This window comes from Oryza sativa, chromosome 4 (genome assembly GCF_034140825.1).
Source record: "Oryza sativa Japonica Group chromosome 4, ASM3414082v1".
NCBI lineage: Eukaryota > Viridiplantae > Streptophyta > Magnoliopsida > Poales > Poaceae > Oryza > Oryza sativa.
Genome location: NC_089038.1, coordinates 16956159 through 16982319, shown reverse-complemented (window position 1 = coordinate 16982319; position 26161 = coordinate 16956159). Strand labels below are relative to the sequence as shown.

The 26161-nt window shown below is 36.3% G+C and overlaps 3 protein-coding genes and 1 long non-coding RNA gene across 5 annotated transcripts; all 4 read right to left on the bottom strand.

Annotated features, from left to right (window-relative positions):
- Positions 1-1507: 1507 nt before the first annotated feature.
- Positions 1508-4951, bottom strand: LOC107277216 (two-component response regulator ORR28). Of its 2 annotated transcripts, none has more exons than XM_015779313.2 (5): positions 4799-4951; positions 4235-4390; positions 3924-4085; positions 2224-3365; positions 1508-2088 (listed from the first exon to the last, which is right to left on the bottom strand). In XM_015779313.2, exons 4-5 carry the CDS (start codon positions 2269-2271, stop codon positions 1747-1749), a joined length of 390 nt encoding a protein of 129 aa, XP_015634799.1. In that variant the 5' UTR covers positions 2272-3365; positions 3924-4085; positions 4235-4390; positions 4799-4951; the 3' UTR covers positions 1508-1746. Both variants share the same exon structure in this region; 1 of them encodes a protein (XP_015634799.1).
- Positions 4952-7033: 2082 nt separating this feature from the next.
- On the bottom strand, positions 7034-9995 carry LOC107277718 (two-component response regulator ORR29-like). The gene is made up of 6 exons (XM_066310106.1): positions 9863-9995; positions 9351-9506; positions 9065-9226; positions 8217-8296; positions 7855-7983; positions 7034-7756 (listed from the first exon to the last, which is right to left on the bottom strand). Exons 1-6 carry the CDS (start codon positions 9975-9977, stop codon positions 7253-7255), a joined length of 1146 nt encoding a protein of 381 aa, XP_066166203.1. The 5' UTR covers positions 9978-9995; the 3' UTR covers positions 7034-7252.
- A 2436-nt stretch (positions 9996-12431) lies between these two features.
- Positions 12432-13724, bottom strand: LOC107280627 (uncharacterized). Its single transcript, XR_010740553.1, has 3 exons — positions 13569-13724; positions 12947-13102; positions 12432-12828 (listed from the first exon to the last, which is right to left on the bottom strand). It is a non-coding gene; the product is annotated as an uncharacterized lncRNA (long non-coding RNA).
- Positions 13725-17125: 3401 nt separating this feature from the next.
- On the bottom strand, positions 17126-20322 carry LOC9269829 (two-component response regulator ORR29). Its single transcript, XM_066309791.1, has 5 exons — positions 20250-20322; positions 19700-19855; positions 18439-18515; positions 17593-17757; positions 17126-17479 (listed from the first exon to the last, which is right to left on the bottom strand). The coding sequence occupies exons 1-5, from the start codon at positions 20320-20322 to the stop codon at positions 17126-17128; spliced, it is 825 nt and encodes a 274-aa protein (XP_066165888.1).
- Positions 20323-26161: the final 5839 nt, after the last annotated feature.

The window sequence follows — 26161 nt, the reverse complement described above, 5'->3', positions numbered from 1 at the left end:
CATTCATACGTGGCGTCCACATGGCACTATAATAAAAAAAGAAGATAAAAAAGGACAATGGGACCCACATGTAAGTCTCCATCCCCTCTTCTTCCCTTCTCTCCCCTCCCTCTCCTTTTCTTCCCTCTTCCACAGCAGAGAGGCCAGGACTCGGTAGGGTGATAGTAGCAGCGGCGAACCGGAGATGGGAAGGGCACCGATGCCTTCTCCCGTCTTCTCTCCCTCCCTCCCTCCTTTCTCTCTCTTATCACTAGAGCTCTGGGTCTAGCTTCCCCTTGTTGGCAGGCTTAACGAGAGGCTCATGGCGATGGATGAGGTCTGCGCGGCCCTCGCCCGCTGAATCCAGGGCAGGCTCGAGGTGGGTGCACTAGAGCCTAGAAGGTGGTGGCGAAGAGTGGCCTCCCTCCTCTCTCCTGTGGTCGGGGCGACAGGTCATCAGAGGCAGTGAGGGAGCGGAAGGTGGCGGTGAGGAACGGAAGGTACAGAAGGATGAAAGCGGTGGCCGCCACTCTTCCAAAATGCCTTTCTACCACTACTGTTGCCTCTCTGTTGCCGTTTTGCTTCTATGTCTCGATTCATCTTCGCCTTCTCCAATGAAGGCGGCTACATGAGGCCGGGAGGCTGGCGGTGGCGACAGGAGGTTGGGAGGGCGACGACGGCAAAGTGGGAACCAATTAACGTCAAAATTTGGTAAACCCTGAAACTATCATCGGCCTAGAGTCAGTATCGGCTTTAGAGTCTTGGAGTGAGCCAATGGAAATTATCAGCCGCTAGCTGTTGGATTCTTGATAGATCCGGTTAAGGAATTAATCAATTAAAGAAGTTTATCTAGAGGGGGTCAATTTAAAAAAGGATGCAACATGACAGTTTATTTATTAATTAGGAAGAGTAAGTTAGTTTCCTTTTATTTTTAGGAAAGATTATTTAGAGTCCGATTAGGACATGTATATTTTACTTTAGGTTTTGATGCTACGAGGCATGCATAGTGGGAGAGAGTAGATGAAGCATTCAGATGGGATATATAGGGCTTGTTTGGCACAGCTCCAGCTCTAGCTCCACCCCTCCTGGAGCTGGAGCTCAGCCAAACAGTTTCAGCTCCACCAAAACTGGGAGTAGAGTTGGGTGGAGCTCTCTCACAAAATATACTAGAGTTGTGGAGCTGGGTTTTGGCAGCTCCACAACTCCACTCCAGACTCAACTCCTGGAGTTATATTTAGGAGTTGGAGCTGTACCAAACAGGCCCATAATTCTACAAATAGTTGACATATTTATGTACAAGGTTATTTATATGCTTAAACTTGTGTATTATCATACTAATACTTGTTGCCTTTAGTTTATAAAGATGTTGGTATACAACGTAGTAGTAGAGATGGTATCCTAGGACCCGTAGGGTGTTACATTTTGTCAGTTACCTTCCACTTAAATTCCTTCCTCCCAACCACCTCACACCTCCAACAACTCCTTATTTAATAAGGGGTATTAAAGTCTTTTCTCTACATCCTTCCACTTTAAAGTCTCTTATATTTATTGGTGGAGTATCACCTAACAAACGATATGCTAATATCACAATTTTATAATGTCCAAAACTAACTGTTTCAATATGGAGTCTTATTTTGCATGAATTAAAATTACATCAACTGTATATGGCCAGCATCATAATATTATTATGTAGGAGACTAATTATTGTTGTAACTACCACCAATCAGTTACTGCTAGTAGTAGCTTGAAGTAGATTGATTCTTCTGTCTAATCGCTGTCAGAGTCTGAATAATCCACAAGGCGGGAAACCGTTGCCTTGCCTCCCCTAGTGACTTGCACATCATCAGAAGTAGTAACCTTGTTCATGATCTCTTGTGTATAGTCCACGTTGTGTGGTGTAGTGAGGACAACAGCAACCTGGTAATGATCACCAGATGAGTCTATGGCATTAGCTTTATCTGCATATCCATCTCCTACCACATCTTCATCTTCATTACTAAAAGGATCACTGGAATACTTGGACTCATCAAAGGCAGTCCCATCCTGCAAGGCTCTTCGCATTGCATCATAAACATCATCATGTTCAACATCTTCAGAGTGGATTTGCATCTGTAAGGGAAAAGCAAATCGTCAATTTGTTTTTACAAGAAACAACAAGAGAGACTCATACTGCACTATATTAAGACCACCAATTTTGCTTTCATTAAGTGTGCAACACTATCAGTTTTGTATGGTTTAACTCACAGTTGTTTCTGCAGGCTGATTAGTGTAGGGATGAGGCTGCAGGGTCATGGTACGACATGTGAGATGATTCTTTGCACTAGGATTTGATGTATCCTCATTGCTTCCCTTTGTAAATGATGCCTTGCTTAACTTCTTTTTCAGTTGCAGTCGATGTTTCTAGGATAGATTGATGAAATAATTAATGAAAATATTAGTATAAACAATAAGTCAACTGTCATATTTTCTCCCTGCATATTATACACATATGAAATATCAACTGGACCTTCTCTCTCTCTCTCTCTCTCTCTCTCTCTCTCTCTCTCTCTCTTACATTCTCTAATCTCTACATTGTTCCCCTTGAACTCTTAGGTGGACTATGCATCGCTTTATTTAGAGGAAGAAAAATAATTACAAGAAAACAAAATGAAAAACAGTAAATGCAAGTGCTAATAGACAAAACATCATCAATACCTAAGCTACCAACAACCATTCTACCGAGATTCTTTTCTCCTGCAACACACCACAGGGTACCCTCATTTGCAATTGACTGCTGATCCATTGACATTACATACACCATTGAAAAGATGAAATTTATTGTGATGTTTCAAATCCCTACTCTTACTTAGAGTTTAGTAGTTTTTTTTAGCTGCAAATTCTCAATCGAGCTTAATTATGATGGACCAGAGCATTCATTATTCTATCCCAGAGACAAGGTATTTTATTGCAACATGGAAAATGCATTTTTACTTGGTTGATGTTTACTTTTTATTTAGATTTTCAAAGAAATTTAATTAGCATATATGTAATTTAGAAATGTACATCGTATACATACCTGCAGATGAGTAGAAATTTGTTTGCGATCAATGTTGTCCACATCCATGATCATCTTTATTTGTTTAGGTGAAGCATATGATATAAATCGATCAACATGTATACATATAATTCACTATTTATATATCTGAAATCCAGAATATCTTCTGTAGTGATGAATTGAACTAATTACACCAAAGATATTTGACCTTCTCCAAGTATTTCAAGAGCATGTAGAAACTTTTTCTGCAGATGTGGAGTCCACATGAGGTAATATTTCCTCTTAGTACCATCCTTTTGGTTTTCAGGAAAAGAGTTCATTTCATTGGCACAAGTGCTTTTATCTCCAACACCTACATAAGCATTGAGCAGGTATGTTCATTCTTTTTTTTACTTGTATGTCTTGTAAAAATATAAATAAATAGATATTTTTTTAATGAATACTATACATAATACATTTCAAATAAAGAAGTTTTTATATTTAATTTTTTGAAATGAAATTAAAAAACTTTATTCATCACTATGTTTCACTACAAAAGGCTCTTGTTATGTTTATGTGTCTAATATGCCAACTCTATATAGATTTTATTTTACTTGACAATATTTATTTTGACTTGTATACTTCACAACACCGTAGACATTAGTGCAACTTTAATTATCCAAAATTACTACAAACTGTTAGTACTAACGAAACTATATAATTGTAAAAACAATATTTCCCAAAAATATGTTCTTAATTATAATATATTGTTGGAATATTTATCAAAAGTCAATAAACATATTTGCAATGAAACTAAGACAACTAAAAATTTATCTGAACATATGTGGCATATATATTATGCTAGAGCTGATGTAAGAAAGCTATATATACATTATTAGTTGTAAAATAAATTGATAAATTATAAAGCCACCTTGAAGCATATCCTTAATCTTCTCCATTTTTAGAACTTTGATGTCAAGATGTTGCCACAAATTCTGTATGGTTACAACATCAAGGGGCTTCTTGACCAAAATTTGAGCGCCAAGTTGAACACATCTCTTCATTGTGTAAATTGTCGTTTCAGTTGACATCACTAATTCAAAAGAGAGATCTATTAGCATAATAAATCTAGTAAATATTTTGGTAGACAAATCAAAGTAATAAACCATATGGACATTAAACAATTGTATGTGTAAACTTTGGAGTCCCCATAAAGAATAGAAAATATGTCTAGATACTTACTAATCACTTGAATGGATTTATGAAGTTCTCTTGCAACTTTAAGGAACTCAAAGCCATTCATTTCTTCCATTTGGACATCTGCCAGAACCAAATGAACACCTTCTGCTTGATTCTGAAGAAAATCTAGCGCCTTTATGGGACTTGTAAATACTGTGACTGAAAAAACAAAAAAGGAAAATCGATGCCTGTTCCATATCAAAAAATAGCTTTATAGTAGTCTGCATGCCAACCAATGGAAAGTTGAAATTAGTGTTTAAATAATATATATACACATAGAATGTCAATAAGCATACTTGTAACATATTCCGCCCAAAGCTTGCTTAGAGCCGTTGCACGTAAGATAAACAAATCCATGAATTAATAAAATCCAAATACAACTTTTGTCTTGCTTCATAACCATACAAGATATTAACCCCAATGTAGTACACTGCTATATATATAATATATAAAACTTGTTTGCAACTTTTAACGTGTGGTATAACAATAAAACCATGGGTTACAACACATGCAGTTCAATATCTAGTCCTTGACATATTATGATGGAGAGGATCAGAAAGGACTTACCACAAAAGTTGAGTTGTGTACAGATCATTGAGCATGTAGAATCAGCATGGCATTTATCTTCATCGATTACCATGGCACTAAGCGTACCATTAGGGATTCCTTCATTTTGGGCCATAAGTTCCTCAAGAATAGTATTCAACTCGTTATGTTCTTTGTGAAGTATGAAAGCACTAGAGGCTATTTATAGTGCAACAAGGTTTGATGTATGGTGTTTTTGGTATATGTTTTGTTACTACTATTCATCAAGGACCATTGCGTATGATAATTTCTAAAAAGGTCCATATTTTATAATTAACTAAATTTATAAGTTTTTCTTAGAACTATCATGCTGGCACATGTAATGTGATAAAATCCAACAATATTTTCCATATAAACATATATAGTTGGGTAACATTAGCTGGGATCAACTATTAAATGATATTTCCATATACCCGAAGCATATGCATGTTCATCATAAGCGTAACACTCGCTTGTTAGATGATCACAAACAAGACACAATGGAGGAACGTAACTCATTTTGTATGAAAAAGGCAAAAGTTGGATCCTGTGAATGTGAAGTGAAGAAACGATGCTCGCTAGTTAGTTGGGCAACATTGGTGGAACTTTCGACGTGTGTTATCTTTTCTTTTGTCATGTAGATCACATAACCGAGAGATGTCACATTATAGTGACGTAATGTATTTACACAGTTGTGATGAAACCACAATCACCGTTTTTTTCTCAAGGCATGGTGTTATCCATTATCACATACTTTTCATAGAAAGACCCATGTCCTTAACATTGACAATATATAGAGTAGAATGTCAATGTAAGGTGAGGAACACTAAACAATGTATATATTTTAGTGTAAATAATAAATTGCCAAAAAAAAGATTTTTGCATAACATAGAGGGGCAATCAAGGTCCTTTATGAAATTCTACCAATTTGACCTAGCCAGATAGTTTTGACTCCATATATATGTATCTCTAGTGATGCAAGCAGTGGGGATATTGTGATGTGCAAAGCAATATATTTTCAAACAAAATGTGAGTAGCAATATAAAATAATAGAAACTTGCATATATATCCATACATAGCATCTCTATCTCGAACTGATGTGTACTCTTGAAAATATCTCACATGCACATAAATAAATTATATCTTGTAGCTAATACATAATGATAAGAGCTACACCTCAGAGATATCTTAGAGATAGAGTGTTGATATATGGCTAGTCAGAACTATGATATCCGGACAAAAGTGTACATACACTATATACATGCACACAAGAGCAGACCTAGGCCTTGGGCCACCTGGGCCATGGTCGGGCCTAAGTGCTAAAGCTCATAGAACCTTGTCATAGTTTACCATTTTATTCAGCATTTGGGACGAAATCACCATGGGTTGGCCTGAGGCCTAGCAAAATTCTGGGTCTGCCCCACAGTGCATGCATGTAGCTAGCATGACATTGCTAGCCAGTCCAACACTGCAAGTGTGCATATCAATCATCTGGCCATATTATGGACAAGTGGCACTATGGAACTTATGACATGGCAGCCATAGCAGCCATTATACTGGCGTGCATGCAAGGGAAGTGTTAATCCTTATCATTTCAACTATCTGGAAACTTGTGCATTCATCAAAAAGACACCAAGGCATGATGGAAGCCTCGTTTTTGGCCCTGCATGATGTAAATTATGAGCAAAGATGTACCGCTCGGATTGGTTGAGCTATGCCGATAATTCATCGGAAAATGAATGAAACAACCAAAAATATATATAGGTAAACCTTTTATGTTAGTGTTATTAGTAGTGTAAAACTGAAAAGCTGGAAAACAAACCACGATGAAAACAAAAACTCAAAAATCGACTCCGATATTAAGTTTCAAAATTCAAATTTTAGCTATGGCAGATAAGCCAACAAGCAGACCGATGAGAGCATATATAAACATGCTACTTGAGTGGAGTAGTTTGCGGATTAAAATTCACTTGAGTAGTCCAAGAACCAGTAATTGATGAAAGGAAAACATAAATTGGTGTGGAAGCCTTGACCGTAGCGGTCTCCATTCTTAACCTGCACATACTATAGTTGTCATTACTGATAGTGTGAGAGTACCAAATAAATAGTTTTTTCGGCTCATCACAAATCACACACATTAGTACAAACTGTAGAAAATAGATTGTTGGAGTCACAATTAGAAACTATTCATACGAACTTAGTGCACTGTTTCTAAAAAGAACAAAACAAAACCATACATTTTAGGAAAATGATAAATTATTCCAGTTCCTCTACATTCCCCGATGTGCATACAAGCAAGTGTCACCATAAATACTTATTTCGCATGATGAAAATATACAAATACTGCCATGGGCGAGATGTATGGCCATCAATATCGTTTTTTGGAACCTTTATTTTTATTTGCCATTCTTCAGCTCGCTACAATTTCCATCCTAATTATCTCGGACATGCCTCTATTTAATCGCTCTCGGAGTCTGAATAGTTCACAAGTCTGAAAGTTTCTGGCTTACTTCCTGTGGGGGCATGCTGGTCATCACAAGTATTCTTCTGTATGCTCTCTTGTGAACCATCTCCATTGCAGGTCACAATGACATTAACCTGCTGCAGGTTACCAGTTGAGAATGTAGCATTAGCTTCATCAGCACTCATAGCTGCTGGCCCATCAGTTCGTGTGGTGTCTTGCTTCCGATGATCAACACAAGTAGTAGCCTTGCTCATAATCTCCTGTGAAACATCATCTGCTATATTGCAGGATAGATCAGGAACAACAACATTGTGATCATCAGATGAGTGTGTGGCATTTGCCTCATTGGCACAGCCATAACCTCCAATCTCATCTTCTCCAACTTTATATTCATTGCTGCAAGGATCATTGGAATAGTTGGACTCATCAAAGATAGTCCCAAGATGCAAGGATCTTCTCATAGCGGTGTAAACATCATCTCCATTGAGGACTTGCATCTGAATGGCAAAAGAAATCAGTAGGTACCTTCACCTTAGGTGTACAACATTACCTTTTTCAGTAGTAATAATATACAATTTTTGTATGGTTAACTCACAGTGGTTTTTGCAAGTTGAGTTGAGGGATGAAACTGGTGTCTCTGACGTCTAGAACTTGACGCACCCTTTCTACTTTTGTTTGTAAATAACGCATTGCTTACTTCCTTTTCCAAGTGCAGTTGGCGGCCCTAGGATAAATGAACTATATAATTATTGAAATAATATATATATGTAGCGAGGAAGATAATCGCCTAGATGGACTAGTGCGAACTTTGGGCTTGGTTTATTTTTTCAGAATTTATAGGGGGACATGTATTTTGACAGTGATTATGGATTCTGGCAGTGATTATTTGACATTTATTAGTGAAATGAATTGCATGCACCAAATGCTATATCATATTTTAGGGGAAAAAATACATACCTGATGAACATGAGTAGCAATTTGATTGCAATCAGTGGTGCCCTTGTTCTTGATCACCTTCGTATTTTTAGATGAGTCATCTAAAATAAATCAACATGCATAATTTAGTATCAATATCTAAAATTTACAAGTTAATCTTTTTATTAAGAAACAGTAGGGGAACCCCCTATTATATACTACCTCCGTTTTTTAATGGATGACGCTGTTGACTTTTTTCACACGTTTGACCATTTGTCTTATTCAAACATTTCTCATAATTATAATTTATTTTGTTGTGAGTCGTTTATCACTCAAAGTACTTGATTTATATCTTATACATTTGTATAAAATTTTTTAGTAAGACGAATGGTCAAATATGTGTTCAAAAGTCAACAGTGTTATCTATTAAAAAACAGAGGGAATATTATGTAATAAGGAAAAGTTATTTACAGAAACCTATGTCTGCACACACCCCTTTTGCAAAATATGTATAAAAAATACATGGATTTTTATTGTGGATACATTTTAATTTATTTTTTAAAATATTTCTTTCCTCAGCATTATTTTTCACTCCACACACCATTACTAAAATTTTATGGAACTTACCCTTAAAAAAGAATTTTATGGAACTTTGACCGTCTAAAATTAGTAAAATGTGTCAAAAGTAAAAGCATTATGAAATCATACTGCTCCCCTAATTTGGTGAATCTAGCAAAAAAAAAAATCCACATATAAGTAGTCAAGGTTGGAAAGATTACAAAACTGTCTAAACACAAACATATGTTTAACTTTTGCAGAGACACAAGATTGAAATATATCAAACTTGTTTTTACCAACTACAGAAACAAATCAATAACTGATAATACTACCTTGAAGCAAACCCTTTATCTTCTCCATTCGTACAACTTTTAGATCTAGATGTTGCCATATATTTTGTGTAGTTTCAAAATCAAGAGGCTTCTTTACCAAAAATCGAGCGCCAAGTTGCACACACCTCTTCATTGTGCACATCGTTGTTTCAGTTGACATCACTTTTTAAAAGTGAGATTCATTAGAACAAATAAATGTGAAAAATAATTTAGTAGTGACAGAATGACATTTAATAATTGAAGGTGTAAAATCCCAAAAGATGCCATATATAATATGCCTACTTACTAATCACTTGAATGGATTTATGAATCTTCCTAGAAGCCGTAAGAAATGCAAAACCATTCAGCTCTTCCATGTGCACCTCTGCCAGTACCAAATCAAAATCTTGTGCATGATTCTCAAGAAAATCCAGCGCTTTGATGGGGCTTGTGTACACTGTGACTGTGAACAATAAAAAAAATTAGTGCATGTTTACAACTCAAAATTTCTCTTTACATAAGTTTGCATGCCAAACAATATATATATGGCAATACTATTTTAAGAATATAAATGCACCGAAAATTGGAAAAAATGAAATTGTATTACCTTGGGCCCAAAATTTGATTGGAGCCAAGGTAAACCAAAGGTAGTATGCTGCAACTTACTGTAAAATTTTATTGAGTGATTAACCCACACTACTACTCACATGGCCACCTCTAAGTAAGCCACATGTTCCAAGAGTTATACTGTGGTATATACTTGAAAGAGAATAAATCATTTTTTCGAACATAGATCGAGGACTAGAATTGAAGACTTACCACAAAAGTTGAATTGAGTGAGCATGGAACTTGTAGAGTAGGCATGACGTCTATCTTCATCGATTACCATGACATTGAGCATGTCGGTAAGCCTTCCTTCTTTCTTTTGTTCCATATGTTTCTTTAGGATGGATTGTATTGTTTTTGGTGTTGTGTATGTGAGTGAAGTACACTCAAAAGCACTAGAGCTTATTTATAGTTGCACAATATATGTTGTTTTGGTATACTTTTTATTACTATTCATTGAAGTCCATTGCCTAAAAACAATTTATACATATGTCCATAATGTATGAATATAAAATATAAAAGGATATCTAAAAACACTACAATATGCAACCATTGTTAGTCTATCATAATAAAACATATGATTTGATAAAATCCACTTATTTTTCCCATATGAGTATCGCTTGATGATCATATTATAGGTACTTTACAAGCAAAATTTTTGTTTAGTTTGATAATATTGCAGGGACATACTTGATTTGTATATTATTTTCATGTTTTATCTTATCATAAATAAACATAAAATTGTAGGAAGACAACACACTATAAGGACATCACATAGCTCGCTAAAAAGATGGCCACCATTGGCATAACACGTCTAAACATTTATGTATTGATTTATCTTACATGTCACATTGCAAGAAGAAGTCACATTATATTGATGCGACACACTATAGAAAGTAGTGATAACACACAAATCGTACAAGCTTCTTCGTGCATGACACATTCATTATTATCACTAATTTCTCATAAAGAGGCATTTTATTCTAAACCATTAAGAGTGATTGTGTACATGGGACATAATACTGCGTACATGGGAAGAAAGGTAAATAAAATGGAGCAAGTACCAGGGTGTTTTTTAAATTCCACCATTGAACCTAGGAAATTGGGGAAGACCTTTGACTCTAGCTACATACGTATGCAAGATATGATGACATGCAACAATAAAGAACGAAAAGAAATGGACATCCATTCCGCAATGCATATCTCCATGGGTCAATGTTCTTTGGAGTTATTCCACCTACCCCTAAATTATATATATATATATATATATATATATATATATATATATATATATATATATATATATATATATATATATATATATATATATATATATATATATATATATATATATATATATATATATATATATATATATATATATATATATATATATATCTTGCATCTAATACACAAAGACAAAAGTAAGATAGAAAGTTTGGGCTACACCCTCTGAGCAAGTGGACATATATACACTTCATGTCAGTAATGTCACCAGCCAACCACCCCATGCACATCCACCAACCAAACAATCATGCATGGTGATTGCCTTATATGATACTATTGTTTCATTAAACTTTGACCTCTAACTGATATTAACTATAACACGGTGGACCAAAATCTACAATAGCTTACCTATTTCAAAGAGCAGGCCCATGTATGCATGGAACTAAACTTACACTATCATCCTTGATTAGTGTAAAAGGATTAACCCAGAATTACAACGGTTGAAACATGAGCATTTAAAAACTTGTCTAAACCTCTTTAAACACTCTACACGAGACTAATAATATCACATAAGAACACTTAGGGCACATGGGCCCAAACCAAAACACACATGAGCCGAACTAGCATACAAAAGAACACCTATAGTCAGAGATGATAGGGGGGTCATGACCAAGTATAATCTCCACTAGCATATATCCCTAAATCTCACCATCCCCAAATCATGAACCACAAGAGCCTATACTTCTAGTGTAGTGTATTGCGATGTCCTTGGCATTGGTATATGCATCATTATATTATTTCATAAATTTTCATAATTGTTTATATACTTTTTTCCTGAATATTGTATACTATTGACAATGAATACATACTCCCTCTAGTTCTAGTTTAATTGACGTTTTAGACAGCATTGCAAATAGCAATAAGTAATTAATTAGGATCCATATTTTTAGTTATACTCATATTAAATACATTCGGGGATGGAGACGAAGTAACGGATGCATGCATCTTTACTCCGGGAGTATTGGCCATTGCGTCACAGATGGAAACGAAGCAACAAATGTTTGCATCGGGAGTGTATTGTGTTTGCATGCATGCAAGGGTAAAGCTGGGAAACTATGAGTCTTGAAAGCTAAACCGTCAATTTTTTCAATCCAAAAGCTATTAGGCTATAACGTCAGCTAAGAGAACTGGAGGGAGTAGCTCAATAGGGCTTTCCAAGCTTGAAACCAGGGTTAATCGGTTTAAAAAAAACGAAACCAGGGCTAATGATTAGCATACTTGGCAAGGCCAAAATGATATAAGGCAGCACGACATTTATCCTCGGTTGCATGTATACCTCCAATGAAATCAAAGTTTTTTCTGAGCAAAGGTGGAGCTTCTACTTGGACTGGTTGTATTGTTGTATCAAGAGCACCACTAGAATATTGAAGTCACTAGAGAGAGTTGAGGTAGGAGCTCCTAGATATCACCATCACAAAGATTGATGGGAACTTCACATATTGTTTCAGAATCTTATAATTTCTAACTTCAGAAGTAAACTTATTACATACCGTACAATTTCTTATGGATATTTTAATTTGTAAAACATTGTGATGGCATATTTTAGAAAACATATATGTTGTGTTTTTCCTTTTTGCCTGCAGGCTCTTCTATGCTCAATACTTCTACAAATTTTGCACAATATCACCATTCAGAATGCTAATATTTCCTAATATTCAGGACATGGTCCATGCCTTATTTTGCAGAAAGTAAGACACAAACGCTACCATTAACATATATGGTGCATCCTTGCAGTAATTCCCTGATCTTCTCCATCATCAGAACTTTCAGGGCAATATGCTGCCACAGATCATGTACAATGTCTTCGTTAGGAGGCTTCTTCACTAGAAAACGTGCAGCGAGTTTAACACACCTCATCATTGTGTACAACCTTGTGGTTTCAGCTGACATCACTAGTACAAATTAAACAAGCATTATCAATAAAGCCATTTCCCAATAATTTTTTTTGTCCATGCAGATGCATAAGATAAAATTAATAGAGTTGAATTAGAACAGAATCAGCCTACTTACTGATCACTTGAAGGTCTTGATGTTTCATTCTTGCAGCTTCAAGGAACTTTAAACCACTCAATTGTTTCACGTCCACTGTTGCCAAGACTACGACAATGTCTTGTGCATTATTCTCCAGAATAATGAGTGCATTCACAGGACTTGAGTACATTATCACTGAAAAGCAACAATTACTTTTAAGACCCATTTGGGATGCAGTATCTGCTCTGAACTTGATAGAAATATTTTCAGATGTAATATATTGCAAAGCTGAGATTGGTAACATATAGATCAAAAATCAATATCCCACAAAAGTATTACTGTAGGTACCCCAAATGAAAAATCAGGGATTTTTTTCACTCTGGATGTTGACACTTTATGATCTGAAAGTGACAATTAGTGGAAGAAACATTTTCATATGTATATTTCCTGGTTACAGATCCAGAAAAATTTTAGAGAGACTGAGCAAATCCAACAAAACTTAGTATTTACTAATTGAAGAAAAGACGTCTTCAATCATTGGAAAACGTAAAACTTAATTGGAGTTTTTCGCGAAGAGCCTGATCGGCCGGACTCATGGTGGTAAATCTAGCACCGTAATATTTCCCTTGCATGGATGTATACAGGAATCGAACAGACTTACCATGAAAGTTGAGGCTAGAGAGCATAGCTCTTGTAGAGTTGGCATGACACTTATCTCCATCAACGATAATGACAAAAGCCCCATCAGCGAAGTGTCATACCCTTTGAGCCATAAAATTCTGATTGGATTCTGCTAGCTCTGGTCCTCTATTTGGTGTGTGAAGCCCTTGGAAGCGTTGGAGTCTATTTATAGCACAAAACAGGGTTCCTGCTCATGATATCTGTATAAAGCCTTTGTCGTCATATAATATTTCTAATGTGTTCAATAAAAGCAGGAAATCTCCGCACCATATATATAAGACCATAACACATTAGCATTTATACAGACCCCCCATATTAGCAAGTATACATGTAATTTCTTAAAAGGAACTTACGTGAGTAAATATATAAATATTTATATTGTGGGTAACACAAGCGTTGTGTTAAATAAAATGCCATAAAACATGGATAGCTCAACAATGGTGAAGATGGCACGTGACATTTTCCACTTAAAAAAAATATTGTTTGTTAATATGATTGAGGACAGATGTTCTTTAAACTACATGGTTAGTATACTGTATATGGAATTTCAAATGTAAACAAAACCCAAAATGAAATCAGCCATTAATTAACAAAAAGGAAAGCATTAGCGTGTAATTCCTATTGGGACAAACTGCCAATCTATGCCGTAGTCCTCGGCAGAAGTTGTGCTATAATTGCCATAAGAGAAAAGAATGAGTTGGCAATGTTAGCATAGGAACAATTACAATCTTTCTAGTGAAATTTATTGAGTTAGAAATAGAAAAATATTTTTTTATTTAAGTGAAACGACAAAGGTCTCAAAGGAAAGAAATTTGCATGTTGTTAAAGCGAACCATGAAAATAGTGGTATTCTCGCTCTACAAAATCACATTCTTATTCTATATTACCCAAAGGCTGGCATTGCATATGTTGAAAAAAAATTAGAAACTCTTATCTATAATTCTTAGCTTACTCCATGAAAGCCACTAGATTATGATTTACTATATTGCTCGATTATAACCCCAGACCAAAATTTCAGTGATGGCTAAGGCTTTATTTCAGGAAAAAAAAAAGAAATATTGCTTCCATACTAAATAATTAGCATTTGCAAAGAAAATTTTTTAGTACTACCTCCAAACAAGGGTCTTAAAAAAAATAGTCTACCAAGGTATTTTGTGTGATTGCATCACCTAGATTAAATGAGGATGGCCTAAGATATAAAACATTTATGACTTTTCCAGGGTAATGCAAACATAAATGATCCAGATGCTATGAAGAGTTAACGCATTCATGTATGCTATGTAGGTGAAATATAAAGGACTTGATGCACCACATCTCACAGGTGTTCATTTATGGTTTAGAACATACATCCATATCTTACTGATCAAAGCACTTTCTTCCATATCATTTCAAATTAATAAAGGAGGCATCCATGCAAGAATCACATAGATCAATTTTAGATTGAATGTGTTTATTCAAAAATATATGGCGTGAATGATTTTGGTGATTCATAACAAACAACCTAATAGGTGATAGTCCCCAAACATGAGAATTGGATGTGTTGCAATTTCCAAAATGCAAAGATTGAAACATTGATGCCTATGCCAAGAACCTTAGTAGGGGTCTTTGGGAGACGATATAGGAGTCACCGTGGAAACTGATAGGGAGCATGTGTGCGGTGCTCAACTACAGCGGTAGAAACCAAAGTCAGTTTTTTCTCTAAAGTTAGCAAAGCATGTGAGCAAGGAAAGACTGAACAATTCGGTGAGCAAGGCCTCTGGCTGGTCAATCAGCTGGAAAAGAAAGGATTTCTGTTCTTGGGCCGGTGGTTTTCTAGGCTGAGTACCGTTCATATCAGTTATATGAACGGGGACAGAATAATTGAAACCGAGACGACAACGGGTTAATTAAATTGATTTAATGTTGATAATATGATACAAATAATTGATTTAATTTTGATGGTGTTAACAGAAATGTTTAGCGGTATAGGATATATGTGAGACTTACGTGATGGCATAATGAGTATATATGAAAATCCGTGTTACTGAAGAGGAAAAACATGTGCTATAACTTTTTTTGAGAGATTACAACAAGGACACACAGACGCACACCACACTCACACTACACACGCATGTTAGCTAGGAAAAGCATGTGCTATACTTCAAGTGACAGTGAACTCCCCAAAGTGGAATAATTAACTATTTGCCACTCTTAAGAGCGGTGATAAAGGATTTGCCACTGGACCCACATGTCATAGACACATGAGGGTCTACATCTCATAGGCAGCGAGTGGCAAATCCTTAATTGCCACATCTTAAAAGTGGCAAATAGTTAAATGTTCCCAAACCTCAGAGTATCATGTGGTCAGTCTAACGTTGTTGAAGCGTGGATGTTGGTTTTAGTTAGCTGGGTTTATAAGACACTAGGGAAGAAAAAGTTCTCTCTATACCATGGTTTTAATTTTTTTTTGGTAAAATTTAAGATGAAAACATGATACACCACGCTAAAATGGTCCCAAAAAAACCCTCCACCATTTATGTTCTATTTTTGGACACTACTGAATTTAAGAAAAAACAGTTGGTACAAAACAGAAACAAAAGCCGGCATGTACAGTCGGAAACTTCCATACCATTTTCACCCACACCACTTCCAAATGTAAGCCCTGGCATGTGAGAGTGAGACCAGCAGCAGGGACAAGATATAACAAAGAGGGCGGCCAACTCGAGAAATATCATAGCATGGGTTTGCGCATCCGCATTGATAGGTATTAGGATTAGAGCAGTTCCATCACTAACTTGAAGATCGATTGGATAATTACAATTTTCAGTAGAACCACAAGCATATATAAGTTGTTTAGATTAGAACTACAACGAACAACACGTAGGGTCCAAGGTACATGCTACAGAAAATTCCAACCTGAGGACTTAAAGTTGATCACATATTCTTCTTGGAAGTAAGGGTTAGAAAGTCAATTAGAAGTTAGAGTACTTGAATCTTCAATGTCATCTTGTGTCTTGGCTGCACATGTGCACACCGGTGGTCAACCAACATTTCTCAATCTTGGGTAGCCGGATGAAGCTAGCCACCTAGCATAGCTTGAACCAATGAGCTTGTCACTGCAGTCCAACTATTACAATTGGGCCAATCGTCAATCGAGTGTTTAGATAATTCTTTGCTCCTAATTACTAGGCACATATAGATGGTTCGTTGTTAATTTTATTTTTAATCTTCCATGGGCAGCACGTGAACTTTGCATAAATAAAAAACAGCTCCATTATGTTTGGGTTGTAATATCTAAGCTTTACCAACCATGTTATTTCAGAAGGTATACCCAACAAGTAAGCACTGATTGGAACCATATTCCTAACAGACAATATGTCAATATCACAATTTTACTATAATGTCCAGAAACTTCAACAGTTTTAACATTCCATGAAGGACAGGTATATAATGAACTGCCATATGCAATTGGCCATCATTATTATTATTAGAAGGCTACTAATTACTGCTGCAACTACGACCAGTTAGTAGTAGATTGCAGCAGACCGATGCCTCTGTCTAATCGCTATCGGATTCTGAATAATCCACAAGGCGGAAAACTGCTGCCTTGCTTCCTTTGGTGGCTTGCATACCATCAGAATTAGTCATCTTGTTGATTATCTCTTGTGAAGCATTTGCGTTGCATGGTTTAGTGACAACAGCAGCAACCTGATGATGATCACCAGATGAGTCTATGTCATTGGCTTCATTGGCACATCCATCTTGATCTCCTCCTACCACAACTTGTTCATCCTCATCACCAGAAGGATCACTGGAATGCTTGGACTCATCAAAGACAATCCCATACTGTAAGGCTCTTCGCATCGCGGCGTAAACATCGTCATATTCAGCGTCTTCAGAGAGGATTTGCATCTAAAAGGTAAAAAAAGGAAAAGAGAAAATTGACAGTTTGTTTCATGAAGTGTGCAGGCAATATATTTGAGCGTGGTAATTAATAATGTCCAGTTTTGTGTCGTTTAACTCACGGTTGTTTCTGTAGGTTGAGTGTTGGAACGAGGCTGCAGTGTACTTGCGTTGCGGCACACGTGATGACTCTCTGCAGGCCCTATTCTAGAATTTGATTCATCCTTGCTGGTATCCGTTGTAAATGATGCTTTCTTCAAATCCTTTGTTAGCCGTAGTCGATGTTTCTATGATAAATTAACGGAACAATTAATGAAATATTTGTATAATCAAGAAGGCACAGCTGTCATGATATTCTTCGTATGACATATCACCTGGACCTTCTCTCTCACACACATTCCCTAATACCCAAGAGTGTTGTGTATATTTTATTCAAAAGAAGAAAAATAATTACAAGAAAACAAAAGGAATGACAAGAAATGTGCCAAAGAGAACATCATCAACACTAAAGTTACCAACAACCATTATAGTAAAATAATCCTTTTGTTTTTGAAACGCACCATAAGAGCATGCCCAAGAGAAGTCTAAAAATGCATCCCCAAATTCTGTTATTAGGATTCTGAATCATGTATTTTAAGGTATCTTTTGGTGATGCTATAAGGCACCCTCATTTGCAATTGACTGGGATGATCAGGTTCACTTTAGGAGAGACACAGTTAAGATGCAGTTATTGCAATGTTTTCAAATCCATAACTTTAGTGTTTTTTTTTTGCAGGGGTGTAGGTTCTCAATCGAGCTTACTTACAATGGATAAGTGCATTCGTTATTCTATCTAAAAGACAATCATTTAATTCTTCAAAGGAAAAATGCTTTTCTACTTGGTCAATGTTTACCTTTATTTTTAGATTTCAAAGCAATTATAATTACCATATACTTCTATGTCATTTATATGTATATGTTACACATACCTGCAGATGAGCAGCAATTTGCCTACAATCAATGTTGTCCACACCCATGATCTTCTTTATATTTTTTGGTGAAGCATCTGAGATAAATCAATCAACATGCATGTATATAATTTACTCTCTATATATATGGACTCGAAAATATCTTCTATATATAGCGATGAACTTAGTTACACAGAAGTTGTTAACCTTTTCCAAGTATTTGAAGAGCATGTAAAAACTTTTTCTGTAGATGTGGAGTCCACATGAGATAATATTTCTTCTTAGTATCATTCTTCGGGTTTTCAGCAAGAGAATTCGTTTCATTGGCACAAGTGCTTTCATCTCCAATACCTACATATGCATAGAGCAGTAGCTGCCCATTCCTGTCATCACTTGTCTGTTCTTTTGTGAAAAAGGTATGAAAAAGTATATTGCTTTTATTATGGTACTATACATAAAAAATTTCAAATTAATAAGTTTTTGTTTTTACTTTTTGAAATGAAATTAGAAAGCCTTTCTTCCATCACTATTTCTCACTACAAAGGTTCTTGAATAAGTGTGCATATGTCTCTATGCCAACTCTACATATATAGAGTTTATTTTTAGTTGATACTATTTATTTTAACTTGTATACTTCACACTTCACAGCATAGCAGTAATGCAACTTTGACTATCCGAAATAAACTAAAACAATGCAGTAGTAAAAAAAACTATATAATTATAAAACAATATTTCCTAAAATATGCTCTTAATTATAAAATATTGCTGGAGAAATTATCAAAAGATAATAAACATATTTGCAGTCAAAATAAGACAATTATAAAATTATCTAAACACAAATGTGATAAACTATACCCAAGCTGATATAAGACTGCTATATTTTTTTCAGTTGTAAAATAAACTGATAAATTATAACAACACCACCTTGAAGCAAGTCCTTGATCTTCTCCATTCTTAGAACTTTCAAGTCAACATATTGCCACAAATTCTTAATGGTTCCAGCATCAAGGGGCTTATTGACCAAAAATTGAGCTCCAAGTTTGACGCACCTCTTCATTGTGTACATTGTCGTTTCAGTTGACATCACTAATTGAAAAGAGATATTTTTATCGTTTCAGCTGATATCACTAATTGAAAAGATATATTTATTAGCATAATAACTCAGATAAATATTTTAGTAGATCAATCAAACTAATAAACATGATGCCTGGACATTCAAGAATCGGAGGTCTACAGATGAGCTTTAAAGTCTCCAGAAAGAATAATTAGCATGCCTACTTACTAATCACTTGAATGGATTTATGAAGCTCTCTTGCAACTTTAAGGAAATCAAAACCATTCATCTCTTCCATGTGGACATCTGCCAGCACCAAATCAACACCTTCTGCATGATTCTGAAGAAAGTCTAGTGCTTTTATGGGGCTTGTAAATACAGTGACTGAAAAACCAAAAAAGAATCTCAGTGCCTATTCCAACTTAAAAAATAAGGTTTACAATGTTTGGATGCCAACCAAATGAAAAGTTAAAATCAGTGTTTGAAGAATATACACATAGAATTAATGTCAGTATGCATACTTGGAACACATTCCGCCCAAAGTTTTCATTGAGCCTTTTTTTGCACGTAATATAGACAAGTTCATGAATAACATCCACTACAGCTTTTGTCATTGCTTCATAAGTACTATAGCTGATATATATAACTTGTTTGCAACCTTTTAACATGCGACTTAACAATCAAGCCAAAGGTTACAACACATGCAGATAGCTAGTCCTTGACAAAAACACAACCTTTATTTCAACATAGCTGGAGGATCAGAATTGAAGGGACTTACCAGAAAAGTTGAGTTCTGCAGAAAGCATGTAGCTTGTAGAATCAGCATGGCATTTATCTTCATCAATTACCATGGCACTAAGCCTACCAGCAGGGAGTCCTTCCTTTTGGGCCATAAGTTCCTCGAGAATAGCATTCCGCTAGTTATGTTCTTTGTGAAGCATGAAAGCACTAGAGGCTATTTATAGTGCAACAAGGTTTGATGTATGTTGTTTTTGGTATATGTTTTGTTACTGCTATTCATCAAGGGCCATTGCATATGATAATTTCTAAATAGGTCCATATTGTATAAATATAAATTTTGAAAGGATATAAATAACTAATTTATATTAGTTTTGCTTAAATTTATCATGGTGATACATGTAATGTGATAAAATCCAATAATATTTTCCATATGAACATATATAGTTAGAGAACATAATATGTACCAACTACTAGATGATATTATCAATATACACGAAGAATATGCATGTGTATCATAAGCAGGATGCTCTCTAGTTGGATTATGACCAACAAGACACAGTGGAGGAACCCACATTGTACGAATAAGGCAAAAGTTGGATCGTGGGAGTGACACACTATAGTGATGTAACAATTCCGATTAGTTAGATGGCCACCATTGATGGAACTTCCAATGTGTGTTATCTTATTCCTTTGACACATATAGATCACACAATCAGAACGTCACACTATAGTGACGTAATGTATTCACACAGTTATGATGACACCATAATCACACAAATTTTCTCTATGCTTTCTGTACCAATAATCCCATTCTTTTCATAAAAAAATCATGTCCTTAACATTGATAACATATACAGTAGAATGTCAACGCAAGGTGCAGCACTAACTAGTGTATATATTTTAGTGTCAAGAATAACTTGCCAAAGAAAGGTTTCTGCGCAAGATAGAGGGGCAACCAAGGTCCTTTCTGAAATTCTACCAATTGGACCTAGCCAAATAGTTTTGACTCTAGATATGTATCTCGATGATGCATGCAGTAGGATATTGCGATGTGCTCAGCAATATATATTATTTTTTTAAGGAAATGTGCGCAGAGATATAAAGTATTAGAAACTTTGATATCCATCCATAGCATCTTTGTCAAACTGATGTGTGCTCTTGGAGATATCTTAAATAAACTATGTCATGGCAGCCACAACAGCCATTATATTGTGCATGCAAACGCAGGTAAATCCTTGTTATTTGCACTGGTTGGAGACTTGTGCATCGTCAAAGATACTAAGGCATGATGGAGGCCTAGTTTAATTGTCTGATTGGTTTAGCTACGGCTAATAAGTCATACAAAAATAAATGAAATAATCAAAACTAATCTATGAATAGAACTTTTATATGTGTGTTATTAGTAGTTTACTCACACGGTCCTGAATAACTATTAAATTTGACCAAATCATTTGTTTCAAAATGCCTGCCACCACTACACTTCCATTAGTAAAATTCCAACATTGCCCTACTCTGGATACTTCTATTTTGGCTCATCACTTCGCCCCCCCCCCCCTCAATTTATTTTCTTAATTCCATTTCCTAATAATTGCCAAGAATAAATTGGTCACAAACTTTCAAATAAATTGAGGGAACAGAAGGATTAAAAAGTTAAGGCTGGAAAATAAACTACAACAACAACCTAAAATCCACTCTAGCTTAAAATTTCAAAATTTGTCTACGACTGCGGGTTACTTGGATGGACTAGTTTGTGGATTACAATTAGCTTGAGTAGGATGAGGACCAGTACGAAAATGGAATAATTGGTGCAGAAAGCATGACTGGCCATAACTGCCTCCATTCCTGACCTGCACTATCATTGCCATTACCGGCTTTGATCTGTGTCATTACCATTAGGGCTGTCAACGAGCCGAGCTCGAGCGAGCTCGTCTGCCCAAGCTCGAGCTCGACACAAGCTCGAGCCGAGCTCGAGCCGAGCCTATTCTACCTTCGAGCTTTTAGGCAAGCTCGGTTCGAGCTCGTTCGAGCTCGAGCTCGGCTACCGAGCTCGGTCATAAGTAGTATAATATATATTTTAATGATAATCTTTTGATAAGTATAATTATTTTTTAGTTAATCACACTAATAAAAGAGTAGAAAATAATTAAAATAAATATATTATGCTAACACATGCTAATTTATTGTGTAAATAGATACTAATATATATATTTACCTATTAGTTTATTATATTAATAAGGTGAACATGCAATATGAACTATAAATAGTCAAGCTCGGCCAGGCTCGGCAAAAGCTCGAGCTCGGCTCGGTAAAGCTCGCGAGCTTTTGCTCAGGCTCGGGTTCGGCTCGTTTGAAGCTCGAGCCGAGCTCGAATCGAGCCTAGGACGAGCCAAGCTCGAGCTGCTCGCGAGCCTCGAGCTTTTTTGACAGCCCTAATTACCATAGTGTGGACTACCAAATAATGTTTATCTACATTTTTTCAGATCATTGTCGCAACTCTCACTCATTAGCATGACGAAAACATAGCAGCAAAAACAATTCTTTGTTTGAGTCACAATTAAAACTGCATACGAAGTTCAACGTTGCACAGGCTTCAATGATGGCTGCAGCACCGATCATCTGATTTACGAATTGCGGCTACAAGCTAGTGACTATAAAAGCCAACTGCTTGCGTGCAGGGTTCACTATTTTGGAATGCATAACTATTTCAGGGTGGCCAAAATTCCACAAATTTCTAATGAATAACTTGAAGAATTTGGTGAATTTTTTATAAATTTAAATAATTATTTGCTAAATCTAAAAAAAAATGAAAATTTTGGCTGGGAGAACCTTGTACTGGATCCACCTGTAACTTGAAATTTTGGAAATTCAGATCCAAAATTGTAACCCCCCTGGTTAAGTGCAGCACTATGCCGCTTGTGGCCCTATATGTTATTTTGGACATTGGCACCATCCCTGGATATAGTTATTACATGGATAAAATTCTTTATATTATGGGATAGAGGTAATATATGTGTTGTAACGTGCTGCAATTAGTTTATCATCATGCAAAATATACATTCCTATTAAGCTGCTTGAGCGTGAAAGCTAATGACAATTATTCCCTTATGTAACTACAAAATTATTACAAAAAATCGAAAGAGTTCTACTTGTGCTTAATGAACTATTCAAATGGAAAATATGATATTTGCTAAATTTTTTAGTGTCATTTTGTTTTGGCTACAAGGGCATAATGGTCTTTTAGGGATAAACTTACCAGGCAATTTTCGCTGACTAGAGGGGATGGCAAAACAAAAATAAAAACACAGTAAAGGTAAAAGAGAGAAGTGCAAATTGTTGACGGCGAAAAAGAGAATATGGTCGCAACAAGTGGGGAAAAGAAAGTTTTACTAATTACATATGATTTGGTATGCTGGAAAGGTCTAGTTACTTAACCAATATCAACATAGATAATTATTTTGCATGACAAAAAGATATAATCAAAAGGATTAAAAAAAACCAGCTCACCTCAATCTCCCCTTTTCTTCTTTACTCAACTCTGTAATCATTCTTGGTGGAAAGCCTGAACATAAGAAGGGGTTAAAAATCAATAACCCATTAATGGTACAGTATAAAATAATATGACTGTACATGGGAAGAAAGGTTTTTAAACAAAATACAATAATTGTAAGGGTGTTTTTTGAAATTCTACCGGTTGAGCCTAGGCTAATGGAGAAGACCTTTGACTTCAGCTACATACATATGCAAGATATGATGACATTTTCAGTCAAAAAAAGGTATGGTGGTATGTAACAATAAAGAATAAAAGAAATGGGCCATCAATTCCGCAGTGCATATCTCTTTGGGGTCAGTGTACTTTGGAGTTATCCCACCTACCCATAAATAAGCTATATATTGCATCTATTACACAAAGACAAAAGTGAAATAGAAAGTTTGGATTGCACCCTCTAAAAAAGTGCACATATATACGCTACATGTATGTAATATCACCGGCCAACCACCACCGTGCATATCAACCAACCACCACCATGCACATCGACCAACCAAACGTCCCTGGTTGTTGCCATAAATGATACTATCCTTCTGTTATGTTGAACTTTGACCTCTCACTGGTATCTATAACATCCTGGCCCAAAAATCCATAGTAGTCTAGCTCTTCCAAGGAACAGGCCCATGTATGTATAGCACTAAATTTATACTATCATCTTCACACTGTTGATAGGCTATACCCAACAATGGTATTTGTATAGTACGGGACATTGATACTAAGGTATATGCGAGATTGCGGAAAAGTAGACAGGAGACATGGATTTTTATACTGATTCGAACCCTCAAGTTGAGTTATAACCCTACTCCAGTTTATATGTATAGCTCTAGGATGTATCACACTGACTACAATGGGGGAGCAAGTTAGCTAATCTAACCCGTCGACTAGTATCCACCGAGATCTAATCCAATGACTTGGGGTCAGCGGGTAGCGATCGACTTCCTCCTAGCTGTCTCTCAATGTGACTCATGACTATGGCTTGTGATTCGATGCCCTCCCCTCCCGGGGGCTTTGTATTTATACAGGTAGGCAACTTCCTCTCCAAGTAGAACTCGGAGAGCCCTTGTAGGATACAGGAATATAAGACCTTGCCTTCCCTAGGTCGTACTTCGACATCTCCTATTCACGTGGAAGGAATTTTCGTCCCTATCTACTATATTCTCATATTTGCATATATCTTTCAATATAATAGGTATTCCTGGTGGTTATGAATCTAAGTATAAGAAGTGTACCTAATCCGTAACACTGACACATATAAAAAGATGAACCAAAATTACTATGGTTAGAGCACAAGGATTTATAAGCTAGCCCTAACCTATTTAAACTCTCTACATGGGACTAATCCAATCACACAACAACACATAGGCCACATGGTCCTACACCAGAATACATACATGGGCCAAACTAATATACATTATTACTTGCTAATGAGAAATGCTAAGGGGCATCCGGGTATAGTCTCCATATCCTTTGGCCCTAAATCTTACTAGCACCACATCATGGACAATAAGGGCCAATTGTAACGCCCCGATTTTTGAGACATTAAAAAATGTTTAATAAAAACACTGTTTTCAAAATTTTGGTTCTTTATGTGTGAATGAAGGACTTAAGTGCCAAATATCTAAATTAGATCCATCCCTGAAACCCCAAAACCGCGATCCGAAAATTCCATCCCAAATCCTGAGTCATGAATTTTAAAATTCAAATCATATTCAGAAATATTCAACGTCCCAGCCAAACTCCCTCTGTTTTAAATCCTGAGAAATATTCAACGTCATCTTTTCCTCTTCTCCGCTTGCAGCCACAAAAGCCCATGGCCCAAGTGGGCTAGCCCACACGCTGTGTTTGGCCAAACAACGCATGCGTGACCGGCCGCCCATCTCTCCCTCACTACAGGCCCGCTCTCTAGCCACCAGCTTCGCAGCACTCGCTCAAACGCCCGCCTGCGTCCTCTCATCCCCCTACTTCCGATCTTCCCTCTCCACGTCAACCACATGCTCGATCAAATGTGCAAGTGAATAACGTCGCTCTGCCACCAAGTTGTCCCATCGCTAGCCGAGTCCTAGCCTTCCTCTCCTCCTCACCATCTGACCCACCGACCAAGCCATCGCCGATATACCTTCATTCCGCGCGGGTCTGTTTTGCTTCCATGTTCAGCAAGAAAAATCTCGTCGCGGATAGGCAAAAAAAAAAAATCTCGCCACCACTTTCCTGTAGCCAACGGCTCTCTCTATTGTTGCTTTGCGATGCCCCGCTCCTATAAATCCATTGCCTTTCCCTTCTTGTTTCCCCCGTGCATCTGGGTCGTCTTGCCACTCTTGTTGTGTTGGCTAAGCCTGAGCTCTTCAAATTTGCCTCCAAAATTTCTCAGTTCTGGTGAGCCCTAGCCCCTTTCTAACTGTCCC

Excerpts from the sequence above, each read along its gene's own strand:
- LOC9269829 (XM_066309791.1), bottom strand. The coding sequence starts at position 20,322 with ATGGTAATTGATGAAGATAAATGCCATGCTGATTCTACAAGCTACATG. Across the intron at positions 18,516-19,699 it reads TAAATCCATTCAAGTGATTA|ATGCTTCACCAAAAAATATA; the intron begins GTAAGTAGGCAT and ends GATTTATCTCAG. Across the intron at positions 17,480-17,592 it reads CTCAACCTACAGAAACAACC|ATGCAAATCCTCTCTGAAGA; the intron begins GTGAGTTAAACG and ends TTTACCTTTTAG.
- LOC107277718 (XM_066310106.1), bottom strand. The coding sequence starts at position 9,977 with ATGGAACAAAAGAAAGAAGGAAGGCTTACCGACATGCTCAATGTCATG. Across the intron at positions 8,297-9,064 it reads GATAAAGGGTTTGCTTCAAG|ATGACTCATCTAAAAATACG; the intron begins GTAGTATTATCA and ends GATTTATTTTAG. Across the intron at positions 7,757-7,854 it reads CTCAACTTGCAAAAACCACT|ATGCAAGTCCTCAATGGAGA; the intron begins GTGAGTTAACCA and ends TTTGCCATTCAG.
- LOC107277216 (XM_015779313.2), bottom strand. The coding sequence starts at position 2,271 with ATGACCCTGCAGCCTCATCCCTACACTAATCAGCCTGCAGAAACAACT. Across the intron at positions 2,089-2,223 it reads ATCAGCCTGCAGAAACAACT|ATGCAAATCCACTCTGAAGA; the intron begins GTGAGTTAAACC and ends TTTCCCTTACAG.